General features: G+C 44.5%; 1 protein-coding gene across 4 annotated transcripts in view; it reads left to right on the top strand.

Moving 5' to 3' along the window:
- The window catches only part of LOC144495228 (uncharacterized), a 98,019-nt gene that overhangs the window by 59,943 nt on the left and 22,778 nt on the right, over positions 1-15,298 (top strand). For all 4 annotated transcript variants that reach the window (XM_078215307.1, XM_078215299.1, XM_078215311.1 and 1 more), the window contains 4 exons: positions 4,448-4,567; positions 11,052-11,146; positions 11,640-11,745; positions 11,837-11,959. In XM_078215307.1, the coding sequence (XP_078071433.1) occupies positions 4,448-4,567; positions 11,052-11,146; positions 11,640-11,745; positions 11,837-11,959 (444 nt within the window). The remainder of the gene's footprint in view (positions 1-4,447; positions 4,568-11,051; positions 11,147-11,639; positions 11,746-11,836; positions 11,960-15,298) is intronic.

The following is a 15,298-nucleotide window of genomic DNA, read 5'->3' on the forward strand; positions in this document are numbered from 1 at the left end:
TGGGCTTTTTAAGCTGCCGGCCTTGGCATCTACCCACTTCTATTCTATTCTCTGCCCCCCGCCCCACCCTGGTCTGCTTCCTGGTGATGGCCCTGACTCCAGCCCCTCCATCCCATGAGACTATAAGACATAGGAGCAGAATTAGGCCACTCTGCCCATCAAGTCTGCTGCACCATTCAATCATGGCTGATATTTTTTTCATCCCCATTCTCCTGCCTTTTTCCTTGATAACCCCTGATGCCCTTATTAATCAAGAACCCATCTATCTCTGTCTTAAATACACTCAGTGACTTGGCCTCCACAGCCTTCTGCGGAAAAGAGTTCCACAATTCACCACTCTCCTGGCTGAAGAAATTCCTCCTCATCTCTGTTTTAAAGTATTGTCCCTTTAGTCTGAGGTTGTGCCCTCTGGTTCTAGTTTTTCCTACTAGTGGAAACATCCTCTTCACGTCCACTCAATCCAGGCCTCACAACATCCTGTAAGTTTCAATAAGATCCCCCCTCATCCTTCTAAACTCAAACGAGTACAGACCCAGAGTCCTCAACCGTTCCTCATACAACAAGCCCTTCATTCCAGGGATCATTCTTGTGAACCTCCTCTGGACCCTTTCCAAGGCCAGCACATCATGAAGGTAGTGTGGGCAGGCACTGCCGACAGGAGGTGGGATTGCGAGGTTGGGTACTCCATCCTATTGTAAACTCCACCCCAGTGTGGAGAAACTGTTTCCTCTGGTGTGTAATAAAGAACAAAGGGATGTAACCATAAAATTAGAGATCAGTTACTCATGAGCAAGATCAGGAAGTACTTCTTCACACAAAAGGTAGCTGAAACTTGGAGCTCTTTCTGTTACAAAGCTATGGAAACTGAGACAATTGCCTCTTTCGTGATGGAGATAGATTTTTGTTAAGGAGATCAAAGGATATGGAGCAATGGTAGGAAAATAAGTTGATGTGCATATCAGCCTTGGTGGAGCAGAGAGCCAAAAGCTATTCTTACTATCACCTTCAGATCCTCCAATTTGAGAGATGTAGAAATTAACCAATTTATACACTTAATTCAACAGCAATTCCAATTCATAAGTAATTTTATAAGTGTTCAATGTTATTTCTACTTTTGCTTGGACCAGACTCTTTTCATAGTAAATTCTATGAAGTTTAATAGCAAACCTAAGTCGGTGACTTTTACAATTTCAGCCGGTTGCACATATTTTAGAAGTGTAGGTCACGAATTCACCCTCTCAGGCCTTTGGTCTCAATCTTGTGGAGATTGATATGTTGTTTTTGTCTTTAGAGTGTTCAAAAATTTGGTTAACAATGAACCCCTGAAGAGTCAGGCTTGTGTTGATTTATTGATTGGCTATAAAACTGTTGCTAGGTAAATTTGTTTGGCTTTTATATGTATCTTCCCTCCTGAGAACATCTCACCTCAGTATTTCAGACAAGAATACAATTGGGTTGTTCTACACTGTTCCTTATTCTGATTCTGAATAACTCTATTCATTAAGCTAGACTAGTCCAAAGTCAATCGTGTACTGTCTCATAGATCTTATCAGGGTTCCAGAAAGATTCAGCCGAAATTGTACTTTTTCATTAAAGAAATGAGACTTGGTGATTATTCATTAATACTTAAATTAAAACCCAGTTTCTCTAATATGATTATCAATTACATTAATTCATTAATGACTCAATCAAGATTCATTACTTCGACACTCATCTGTTTCAGCATTGGCTGTTAATTAATAATTATATAAAATACAGTGATTATAAAAGGGCTTCTTCATTCACATGCTAATGTTAAAATGACTACCTTGACCTTGTTAGTTATTACGGTGAATATAGTATAAAAATGGTCAAGTTCACCTAAAATCTAACTACCCAAAATCTATTTACAGCAGCGGACTGGGCACAAGTGGTAAAAAGCCATTAACTTCTGACTAAACTGCATTTTGCTGCCCTGAAAGTGAAAACCCAAGACAATTAGATGGGAGATGTGGAGATTCCTGCCTCATTTGCATGGCCTTTAGGTGGTTAAATCTTCTTATGGTTCTGGCTCTTTATCCACCTTCAGGGGAAACTTTAGTGATATGCTTCTCTGCACCTTTCGTTTGCTTCTAATCTGGGAAATGATAGTTCCCTGGGTCTTGAATGTGGTAAAATTAGCTTCAATTTAGCCTCAACATTAAGCATGGGACTGTGCAGCCTCCCCTCCTTTTAGTGTATTCAACATAATCCTACTGGCTTTAATTTGAATATCCAAGAAAAAAATATTAAGATTAACAGCTGCATGTTTGCTTGCCATTATTCTTTTAATGTAATGCACTTTACACATCCAAAATGTACTCCCTGGCTCTCAGAATAAAATTTTTAAAAATGACATAGAAAGAAGCAGTATGTCTGTGCCGGACGGTGGAGAGCTACCAAGCCTAACTACATCTTCCTGCACTTATCTGCACAGCTACAGACTCATGGTTATGAATGCGATACCAGGGTCTGTCTCAATCATCCTTTCAGACAGTGAGTTTCAGGTCCCTACCACCCTCTACATGAATAAAAGCGATTCTTCATCTCCCAACTAATCTTTCTACTAATTACTTTAAATGCATGTCCCTCTGCTAAGATTGTCTCTATTTAGTCTATTTGGGCCCCTCATTTTCTATACCTTAATTAAGTCACCTTCAGCATCCTCTGTTCCAAAAAAATCATCTCCAACCTATCCAATCTACCTTCATTGCTAAATTTTTCCAGTCCTCGGCACATTCTCGTAAACCTCCCCTGCACCCTCTCAAAGTTTTGCTGTAATGTGCTGACCAGAATTGTACATTATTCAAGCTGTGGTCTAACTAGTGGTCTAACTAGTGTTATACACAGTTCTAGTGAAACCTCACTGATCTTGTATATTATGTCTCAGCTAATAAAGGGAAACATGCCAGGTGTCTTTAGTTAAGAAAAGGTTATCAACCTTTCTTGTTATCTTGAAAGATTTGTAGACACACACCCGTGACTCACGTTCAATTCTACATAAATGTCGCGTTACTGCATTGTACATGTTTAACTTCGTAGAATCATAGAAACCCTACAGTGCAGAAGGAGGCCATTCGGCCCATCGAGTCTGCACCGACCACAATCCCACCCAGGCCCTACCCCCACATATTTACCATAAGACCATAAGACATAGGAGCGGAAGTAAGGCCATTCGGCCCATCGAGTCCACTCCACCATTCAATCACGGTTGATTTCAACTCCATTTACCCGCTCTCTCCCCATAGCCCTTAATTCCTCGAGAAATCAAGAATTTATCAATTTCTGTCTTGAAGACGCTCAACGTCTCGGCCTCCACAGCCCTCTGTGGCAATGAATTCCACAGACCCATCACTCTCTGGCTGAAGAAATTTCTCCTCATCTCTGTTCTAAAGTGACTCCCTTTTATTCTAAGGCTGTGCCCCCGCGTCCTAGTCTCCCCTGTTAATGGAAACAACTTCCCTACGTCCATCCTATCTAAGCCGTTCATTATCTTGTAAGTTTCTATCAGATCTCCCCTCAACCTCCGAAACTCCAACGAATACAATCCCACGATCCTCAGACGTTCATCGTATGTCAGGCCTACCATTCCTGGGATCATCCGTGTGAATCTCCGCTGGACCCGCTCCAGTGCCAGTATGTCCTTCCTGAGGTGTGGGGCCCAAAATTGCTCACAGTACTCCAAATGGGGCCTAACCAGTGCTTTATAAAGCCTCAGAAGTACATCCCTGCTTTTGTATTCCAAGCCCCTTGAGATAAATGACAACATTACATTTGCCTTCTTAATTACGGACTCAACCTGCAAGTTTACCTTTAGAGAATCCTGGACTAGGACTCCCAAGTCCCTTTTACCCGCTAATCCCTCTAACCTATGCATCCCAGGACTCTAAGGGGCAATTTTTAACCTGGCCAATCAACCTAACCCGCACATCTTTGGACTGTGGGAGGAAACCAGAGCACCCGGAGGAAACCCACGTAGACACGAGGAGAATGTGCAAACTCCACACAGACAGTTCATTGTTGTAGGAACATCATTTGTCCTACTTCACCTTTCAAAATTCAGTGGTCACGTTTATAGATAAAGTCTATGGTTGGAATTCTCTGGTTTTGCATGCTCTGCTGCGGTTGCGAGTGAGAATGGAGAATCTGGCGCTCAGCCAAAACTCTGACCACAGCAGTGGGACCGGAGAATCCAAGCTGCAGGCAAGGTTGGAGAATTCTGGCCTATGTATATATTAATAGATTTGGGGTACCTGTCATCCCCTTCAATGGCATCATGTTTTTAAAGAGACATGTTGCTGTGTTGTTTCTCATTATATGCAGCCTGCTCCACTCTAGATGAAGGTGAAGACAATGATTTAACATTGAAGGTCATGGTTAACCACCTAATATTCACTGTGTTCTAGTATTTTTTCCTTTTATTTTCAAGGGAGATCCAACTAAAGTGGTGAGGGAACATGAGAAGATGCTGAAACTCACTGGAATGCAAAGTTTTTTAGAGGAAATTGATCATTTTGCATTTGATTGTGCAAAATCTTCAGTGGGAGATGTGAGTCTATCATGTATTGAAATAATCCTGTTTGAAATATAAGTTCGTTATTTTTATCTATGGAAACAAAAAATTATACTGTGTATAGCTTTTTATGATTTTGATTCAACTTCAAAAAAATTCAAAATCATTCTTTAAATATTTAGAACATAACATAGAACAGTACAGGCCCTTCGGCCCTCAATGTTGTGCCGAGCTTTGTCCGAAATCAAGATCAAGCTATCCCACTCCCTATCATTCTGGTGTGCTCCATGTGCCTATCCAATAACCGCTTGGAAGTTCCTAAAGTGTCCGACTCCACTATCACAGCAGGCAGTCCATTCCACACCCCAACCACTCTGTGTAAAGATCCTACCTCGGACATCCCTCCTATATCTCCCACCATGAACCTTATAGTTATGCCCCCTAGTAACAGCTACATCCACCCGAGGAAATAGAGTGGACGTTCAGAGACTATCTATCCCCCTCATCATCTTATAAACCTCTATTAAGTCGCCTCTCATCCTCCTCCGCTCTAAAGAGAAAAGCCCTAGCTCCCCCAACCTTTCCTCATAAGACCTACCCTCCAAACCAGGCAGCATCCTGGTAAATCTCCTCTGCACTCTCTCCAATGCTTCCACATCCTTCTTATAGTGAGGTGACCAGAACTGCACACAATATTCCAAATGTGGTCTCACCAAGGTCCTGTACAGTTGCAGCATAACCCCATGGCTCTTAAACTCAAACCTCCTGTTAATAAACGCTAACACACTATAGGCCTTCTTCACGGCTCTATCCACTTGAGTGGCAACCTTCAGAGATCTGTGGATATGAACCCCAAGATCTCTCTCTTCCTCCACATTCCTCAGAACCCTGCCGTTGATCCTGTAGTCCGCATTCAAATTTGTCCTACCGAAATGAATCACCTCGCACTTATCAGGGTTAAACTCCATCTGCCATTTTTCAGCCCAGCTCTGCATCCTATCAATGTCTCTTTGCAACCTACAACAGCCCTCCACCTCATCCACTACTCCACCAATCTTGGTGTCATCAGCAAATTTACTGACCCACCCTTCAGCCCCCTCCTCCAAGTCATTGATAAAAATCACAAATAGCAGAGGACCCAGCACTGATCCCTGTGGTACACCGCTGGTAACTGGTCTCCAGTCTGAAAATTTTCCAACCACCACCACCCTCTGTCTTCTATGAGATAGTCAGTTACTTATCCAATTGGCCAAATTTCCCTCTATCCCACACCTCCTTACTTTCTTCATGAGCCGACCATGGGGAACCTTATCAAACGCCTTACTAAAATCCATGTATACGGCATCAACTGCTCTACCTTCATCTACACACTTTTTACCTCCTCAAAGAATTCAATCAAATTTGTGAGGCAAGACTTACCCTTCACGAATCCGTGTGGACTATCCCAGATTAAGCTGCATCTTTCTAAATGGTCATAAATCCTATCCCTCAGGACCTTTTCCATTAACTTACCGACCACTGAAGTAAGACTAACCGGCCTATAATTACCAGGGTCATTCCTATTTCCTTTCTTGAACAGAGGAACAACATTCACCACTCTCCAGTCCTCTGGCACTATCACAGTGGTCAGTCAGGACCCAAAGATCAAAGCCAAAGGCTCTGCAATCACATACCTTGCCTCCCAAAGAATCCGAGGATATATCCCATCTGGCCCAGGGGACTTATCGACCCTCAGGTTTTTCAAAATTGCGAATACATCTTCCCTCAGAACATCCACCTCCTCCAGCCTATATCACACTCTCATTCTCAAAAACATGGGGGCTCCTCTCCTTGCTGAGCACTGAAGAAAAGTATTCATTCATCGCCTCTCCTATCTCTTCTGACTCCATGCACAAGTTCCCACTAGTATCCTTGACCGGCCCCAACCTCACCCTGGTCATTCTTTTATTCCTCACATAAGAGTAAAAAGCCTTGGGGTTTTCCTTGATCCGACCCACCAAGGACTTCTCATGCCCCCTCCTAGCTCTCCTAAGCCCTTTTTTTAGCTCATTCCTTGCTACCTTGTAACCCTCAAGCGACCCAACGGAACCTTGTTTTCTCATCCTTACATACGCTTCCTTTTCCCTCTTGAAAAGACATTCAACCTCTTTTGTGAACCATGTTTCCCTCACTCTGCCATTTCCTCCCTGCCTGACAGGGGCATGTCTATCAAGGAAACGCAGTATTTGTTCCTTGAACAAGCCCCACTTTTCATTTGTGCCTTTCCCTGACAGTTTCTGTTTCCATCTTATGTTCCCTAATTCTTGCCTAATCGCATCATAATTACTCCTCCCCAATTATAAACCTTGCCCTGCCGTATGGCCCTATCCCTCTCCATTGCAATAATGAAAGACACCGAATTGTGGTCACTATCTCCAAAGTGCTCTCCCACAAACAAATCTAACACTTGGCCCGGTTCATTACCCAGTACCAAGTCCAATGTGGCCCCACCTCTTGTCGGCCTGTCCACATATTGTGGCAGGAAACCCTCCTGCACACACTGTACAAAAACTGCCCCATCCGAACTATTCAACCTATAAAGGTTCCAATCAATATTTGGAAAGTTAAAGTCACCCAATGACAACTAACCTGTGACCTCCACACCTATCCATAATCTACTTTGCAATTTCTTCCTCCACATCTCTATTGATTGATTGAGCGGTTGTGGAATTAAACATTGTCAAAAGCATTTGGCCGTCACTTTCGATTCTTACTACCTCAAATTATTCTGTGGGGGTTTGAGGGGGGGAGGGGAATGAGTGCAGGATTTGAGGGGCTGAGTGGGTGTCTGAAGGGGAGCGGGGCATGAGGGGGCCTATGGGTGTCTAAAAGGGGAGGGGGCTTGAGGGAGAGGGGTCACCCACATGCCTGTATGGTGTGTTCGTTGGGGGGTGGGATGACCTGTTATTTGAGAGGGGAGGGTTTGGTGGTTCTCTGCTGGTCAGCAGAGGGTTGGGGGGGGGGGGGGGGGGTGAGGAGGAGACTTAGTATCAATTTATAAACGTCAACTAAATCAAAATTGGTCTTCTCTAAAGATAATCCAAGAATTCTGAAATGCTCCTCATAAGATATTCCCCTCGTGCCTTCCATTTTCCTGGTGTCATGTCTTTGCACTCTTTCTATAAACTGTATATCTCTCTGAAAGCGTGGCTCCCAAACTGTGGATGCATACTCTAGATGTGGGCATACCAGGTGCTTATAGTGTGTGACATCCCAAATCAAAAAGGATAGCTAATTGAATTCTGTGTTAATATTTAACAGAAAGTGAAACTTGGACTATTAGCAGATAGAGGGTGTTAATTTGCAGCCAAAAGAACTTTCTTTTCGTTAAGGATTAAATCTGCCTGAAGAAATTTGTAGTAAGCAATTTCAAATTTTGCCTATGAGATGTTGCTTGAGAATCAGCTTTGCCTCAATCTGTAAAGTGATTCAACTGTGACATTTTTGCCCTGCACAAATGTAGCTTTTGTTACTAACAGCTCTGTAAAAATAAGAACCTAGGAAATCCCCAGATTGCAACTTGGATGGTTACATTGGATTCACACCCAGTGCTGACCTTGCTGGAGTTCGCAGGAACTTCAGGAGGAGCTGGCAGGCACCCCCATGGGCACATCTCCAGTGTCTGTCTGATGGTTAGGCTACCATTGATCCCACCACCCCCACTCATCCATCCCCCAAACCAACTGAAAGTCACCTTCTGGGTATATGTTCCAAATATCACGTATAATTGGATTGTCTTCATTACAGTATACTTCACTACTAGGACCCTGTGAGCAAATTTCCCCATCAACACACTCCCCCCTCACATCAACTCCGCTGGATTCACTTACACCTCATTTGACTTAGGACACTGGCCTCCAATCTGATGCCAGATCCTGAGTAAACTGCAAAGTACAAATTCCTGGTGTGTATAATTATCACCCTTGGGCAATCCATTGACAACACTGATCCTGTGAGAGGAGACAGATTCCAGCCTTGAACAAAGCTGACTGGAAAGTTCCTAAAATAGGGATCCTTTGCAACCAAACAACGACAATTTAGATTTAAAGAAAAATAGGAAATTAAGAGGAAACCATGCAGCTTTTGTAAAGATATGTTTAGTCATTGAAGTAAACTATATTGCTTATACTGGAAACCCAACATAACCTGTGCAGATTTCTGTGCATTAGGACTGGAATAATGGTCTGGATCTTCCGGGAAGTGGCAGTCATTGTCGGAATGTTGTTCAGCTTGAGCTTTTCCCTGCCTGGACGTTGCTTTATCACTCTTGTCGGGTGTTCAGAGCCCAGCTTCTCCAGAAATATGGAAAGCAGTGTCCACTGGAGAAGTCAATTGCAGCACTGCAATGTAGGAGGGAAGACGCATGCTCTTTTGTGGCACTAGCTACCATATGATAAATTTAAAGGCCCAGCATGAATGTTCACGGAGATGAATGTTCCCCACAGAGGTGAAGAGAGTCATGACTTTCATAGCGTCCTCATGTACATGTGGTTTCTGATGGTCTGGAGACCAGAAGATCTGGGCTATTGTGCGAAAAGGATAGTGGGCAGCTTTGTCACCTGTTCAATTTTCCATTCACTATTTTCAATAGGCTGACCATAAAGCTGGCACACAGATCTCCCACTCAATGGCCGCGATTCTCCCATCGCGACCCGCAACTTTTCTGGCAGGTCGTGGTGGGAGATGCACGTCGCCGGCCTTGTTCCGGGATTTGCGTATGCACTGGGAACGCCTGCGCATCTCCCAGAGCCTCCTGGGCATGGGCACTTTGCCTTTTGGCCAGTGTCAGGGGGCACAGGCTGGCACTGCCAGGGTGCCGATGCTCAAGGTGCACCACCACCCCCACCGCCCGACCCCCGGGGGGCCCCGATTGTCCTCCCCCTTCATTCCAGCGGGGTCTCCCACTTGTTCCCCGAACGCCGATCAGACCATGCTGGAAACTGGTGGGAAGAACAACAACAAAGAACAAAGAACAATACAGCACAGGAACAGGCCCTTCGGCCCTCCAAGCCCGCGCCGCTCCCCGGTCCAGGATTGAATCCTGAATCCAGGATCCCCGCCCAATTTTCCAGCCTATCTACATACCAATATCCTATCCACCGAGCTGTCCCTCACAGCTACGATGCTTTGTTCATTACAACCTATTAACTCACCCCCACCCCCCCCATTCCAGACCATGTGATCTCCAGGGAGAGGCGAAAACCCAGAGTGAAAAACCTCAGGGCCAATATGGGGGAAAAAAAATCTGGGAAATTCCTCTCCGACCCCCTGAGGCGATCGAAACGAGTCCAGGAGATCACAATGGCCCTGATCGGAAAATGCTTCCCAACCCTAGTCATTTCCACTTCCACGAACACCATATGAATTCCCTGCCCCCGAGACAGGTAGGTAAGTCATTTGAATCTTTTTTAAATAAATTTTAAATGTCTTTTAAATCTAATAATCGGGAACTTTCCGGTCCTGATTGAATCTCCCACCCTGCCAGGAGTACTTCATTCCGCCGGGGTTTAGACTAGCTCCCCACGTTCGGGGAACAAGCAGGAGACCCCGCTGGAATGAAGGGAGAGGGCAATCGGGGCCCCCCAGGGGGTCGGGCGGTGGTGCACCCTGGGCATCGGCACCCTGGCAGTGCCAGCCTGTGCCTCCTGGCACTGTCCAAGGGACAAAGTGCTCATGCCAAGGGGGCACCTTGGCACTGCCCACCAGGCATTGGGTAGGGCCAAGGGGTGGGGCCTGTTGTGGGCAGGGCCAACGGGTGGGGCCTATTGTGGGCAGGGCTTAGGGGTGATCGGTGGGGATGGGGATCCTGCTGCCACTCTGCAGACAGGATCGGTCTGGGATGGAGGGAGGGCAGCGATTGGGGAGGGGCGTCTGCCGGGATGAGGGGAGTGGGGGATTGCCATTGCTGGGGCGGGGAGTGGGCTGTACATCGGGGCGCTCCAGGGCGTGGTTGGGGGGGGGGGGGGGGGGGGTCAGGGCTGGCCCGGGAATTGTTGTGGGGGCTGCGATCGGGCCATGGGGAGGCTGGAGGGACAGCACTGCAGGAGTCCCGGGCTGGCCAGTGATCGAGCTGGCCAGCAAACGGGGAGTCTGACAGATTGGGGCCACACCGCATGCACAGAGTTCCAGAACCATCAGACTCCAGTGCGAATAGGACCCGCCATCCTGGGTTTTTAATGAGATTCTCGACTGGGACCTCTGCAGTGCACAGAGTGCGGAGATTCAGGTGAGAAGCTGAACTGAGAAAACAGTCGGGATCTGGAACAGTTTTCCTGCCAATTCGGTGCTTTTGGGAGAATCACGGCCAATATTTCAATTGGTGCTATGTGTGTGACATTGTCAAATCTGCTCCATAGATGAGCTCCATGCAGATCACCGAATATTCATCATATAATGTGGTAGTTCTAAGATCCATTTTATATTAATATACAAATTTTAAAAACTTCAACTAATCACGTTATTTTAATTTCATACAATTTAGGTTAAAGACTTGCTTTGCCAACTGGAAAATAGAGCGGACCAGCATAATCAGTATTACGGAAAAGAAGAATTGAAGAAGATTTTGCGCAACAAAGAGTAAGTACATAAGAAATTCTGTCTTCCATGTTTTCATTCAGTTCGAGGAATATCGACGACTAAGGTAAATAAATATGAGACCAATTTTATTTTTCCTTTTGTTTCCTTTCTTTCTGCCAAAGAATATTGGAAAAGCGGAGCAAAAACAGGATCTTCTAGCTCATTTAGATAGATTCATCCCTGAATGGAAGATTTTCCATTTAAATTCACAAATTAACAGTCTGTTGTGCTGTATAATATGCACATGATAATGACATTCCTACTGTGCGCTGCTTTTCACTAGAAACATAAAATGATTAAATTGCAGTTTAGTCCAGCTTTAGGAAATCATTTTACTTGTTTAATTCTACCTCAGACCCTTGGCTCTGAAGTTACAGGGGTTCTCTGATCCTAGCATAAGTACTCCTTGGTTCTCTGCCATCTGGCCTTTATTCTTAATTTCATATTTATATTGATATTTATCAATCTTACCATCATTTTAATTCTAATGCAGATTAATGGAATTACTTTCAATCTCTGCCAATAAGGACCATGACAGTGTCTTGAAGAATACATCAGCAAAGCTGAAGGAAGCAAGAGAGGGATTAATTTTGAACATTGTAAGTAAAGAAGAGATTGTAGGCAAAAGCATGATTTACAGAAAGTAATATTTACCACAACAGTGTGACTGATAATCTGTCAATGTTGTAGGTTAAACCCTTACTGGAAGCAGCAGCAGAAGCATCAATGGAACAATGGGATAGTAATAAATCACAGATCGACAGTATAGGTATATTCAATCCATATTTTAATGGCAAACATCCTGCTTACAAGGTATGTAACAATCAGTTGGCTGAATGTTTATTCTCAAAAATGGATGGGTTGTGGTTTGGTCCAAGGTTCAAATTTTAAAACTGCTTCCACCTTGAACTTGTCCAATTCCAGTTTTAAGGAAAACAAGCCAAAGAGCAGTGACAAATCCACTCACAGAAGCTAGGCTGAATCCCCCCTCCCTCCACCCAGCTACAATTAAACTACACACTGACCACTATCAGACATTCCCAACCAGCATCGGAATCTTCCTAAAGACCATCCACCTCCACCCACACTCCTCTCTGCAATGGGACTCCCCACTGCACAACCTCTCTGCCCCTGCCCCACCCCTTCTCCTTGGATCCACCAAATCTCAGGTAGCTTGGTTGCAACCTTGTGCTCTAAGATTTCATTCCTATAGTCAAAAGCTCCAAGACATTCAAGGAACACCTACTTCCAAGTTTCCCAGCCTCAAAAACAGCTCCCTACTTCCTGACATGATTTGTGTCCCTGAGCTAAAATACAGACCATTGCTTCAGTTTGATGACATGTTACCTGTATTTTTGAGAATATAACAACATGTATTTATACGGCATGTTTAATACTGTAAAATCTCCTAAAGAGTTTTACAGGAACATATCACACAAAGTTTGACAACCGTGTAAGAAGATTTTAGGACTGATGACCAAAAGCTTGTCCAAAGAGGGAAGAGAGGTGGAAAGGTTTAGTGAGGGAATTCCAGAGCACAGGATCTTGGCAGTTACAGCCACCAATGACTGTTTTAAAATTGGGCAGCCAATATCAGCTCTCCTCCATAAATAGCCTTGTCCCATATCTCTTCCAGTCCTTCCATTCTCAAAGGCCAACATTGATACTTCTGCCAATTAAAATAACAGAGTCACCAGTGGTGCCACTCTATGCACACAAACAGAAAAATCTGTTCACAGCAGCGGGACCAGAGAATCCCAGCTACAGGTGAGGTTGGAGGTAACCAATGAGTGCCAAATTCGCTATCCTCATTGGTAGCAGTAGTGGGGCATGCGAGACCAGAGAATTCAAGCCATAATCTGATTTTGCACTGAAATACTCTCACACTAATTGTCAACATACTATGAGCCGCTAGCACCTGTATTAAGTGCTGTCTTACTTGTGATCGTACATCTGCTGCAGAATGGGAAATGGCTAGCTGCTTTGGCCTCAGTCAAGGTTTATGAGATGCTCCTGATAGGTGAGCTCTAGACCAGAGGGAGCTTCGCTGCACACTGCAGAAGCTGATCCCGCTGCCACCAGGGAGGGCATTGGTTTCATGGTTTGCAAAAGTGCCAGATGTGCTATTATTGAAAATAGGGTCTTGTTCCATTTGCCTTGAGTGATTGACACTTCTGCAGAGCTGGGGTTCAGAACTCCTACTGATCTGAGAAAGAGTAGAATTTCAGGACATCTATTATCCATTCCAGTGGGTTCTCAAGGCTTGTTCTAGATGAAGGAAGTGGATGAGTGAAGAGTATGACCATGTTTGAGAGGTTACCACCGATTCAGCTGCAGTATTCACTTAACTGACCACATGCTTTATGGTTGACTGCAGAATATCGATATCATATATTAGACCATGATACAGGTTGGTAAGAGACTCTTCCACATTCTGCAATGTTGCCAAAGTTCCTTGGCAGGCAGTCCAACGCATTGGGTTATTGCTGGTGTATTTTTAAAAAATTTGTTAATGAGATGTGGTGTTGCTGGCTGGGCCAGCATTTATTGCTCATTCCCAAGAGCAATTAAGAATCAACAACATTGCTGTGGATCTGGAGTCACATGTAGGCCAGACAAGTAAAGGTGACAGATTTTCTTCCAGATGGTTTCATGGTCACTAGAGACATTAAATTCCAGATTTCTATTGAATTCAAATTTCACCATTTGCCATGGTGAACCTGGGTCCCCAGAGCATTACCCTGGGACTCTGGGTTACGAGTTCAATAACAATACTACTATGTCACTGCCTCTCCCTGCCTTATCTTTCTTTTAAATTGTGGGCCCTTAAAGTCTGCATCTCTGACCTCTTCAGTCATGCTAAGACATGAGCTGTTTCCTGAACTCTCCTGGGCACCTGTACATGCTGACCTCTACTTGAGAATCACTCAGTACAGACCCCTCCAACTCACTATGTAAGTTATGTGGATTGTTGATTTCTGTGCTGGTGCTTGGGATGATAAGAGCAAATGACTGAACAAAAGTAAATGACTGGACAAATTCTCAAGGGTTCTTCTCAGTTTCTTCCCTGAGTCATCTGATGGGCCTAGAAATAAGGGGGAGGCAAAAGGATTGGTAAATGGTAACAAGTATAAGTACCAGAAACTGACAGGGATGCTATGTACCACCAGGCTGTTATGCTGAATGTGTGAGTGAGAGTGAAGAGCAGAAAAGAAAGATGTTCATGACAAGAACAAAAAGTCTGGATGTGGCAATGCTTACAACAGACATAGCATGAGAAAATTCACAATCCCGTTAACGCAGTCCCACCATAAGAACATAAAAAATAGAAACAGGAGCACGGTAGCACAGTGGTTAGTACTGTTGTTTCACAGCTCCAGGGTCCTGGGTTCGATTCCCGGCTTGGGTCACTGTCTGTGTGGAGTTTGCACATTCTCCTCGTGTCTGCGTGGGTTTCCTCCGAGTGCTCCGGTTTCCTCCCACAGTCCAAAGATGTGCGGGCTAGGTTGATTGGCCATGCTAAAATTGCCCTTAGTGTCCTTCGATATGTAGGTTAGAGGGATATGGGGGTAGGGCCTGGGTGGGATTGTGGTCAGTGCAGACTTGATGGGCCAGATGGTCTCCTTCTGTACTGTAGGGATTCTATGATTCCATGAGTAGGTCATTTAGCCCTTTGAGCCCACTCTGCCATTCAGTGAGATCATTGATGATCTTCTACTTCAACATCATATTCCTGCACTTTCCCGTGTCCTTTGATGTTTTTAATACATAGAAATTATGATTTCAGTCTTGATCTTACTTGAACAACTGAGCTGCCACAGCCCTCTGGGGCAGGAAGTTCCAAAGATTCACCACACTGAGTGAAGAAATTCCTCCTCCTCTCGGTCCTAAGTGGCCTGCTCCATATTTTCAGACTGTCCCCTGGTTCTAGACACTCCCCTGCATCCACCAAGGGAAAAAATCCTTCCTGCATCTACTCTGTCGAGTCCTGTAAGAATGCTTATGTTTGAATGAGATCACCTCTCATTTTTCTAAACATCAGAGAATAAAGGTACAATCTATTTAATCTTTCCTCATGAGGCAACCCCTCTATCCCAGGAATTAATGTAATGAACCTTTGTTGCACCCTATGGCAAGTACATCTTTCCTTTT

Source organism: Mustelus asterias, chromosome 1, assembly GCF_964213995.1.
Source record: "Mustelus asterias chromosome 1, sMusAst1.hap1.1, whole genome shotgun sequence".
Taxonomy (NCBI): Eukaryota; Metazoa; Chordata; class Chondrichthyes; order Carcharhiniformes; family Triakidae; genus Mustelus; species Mustelus asterias.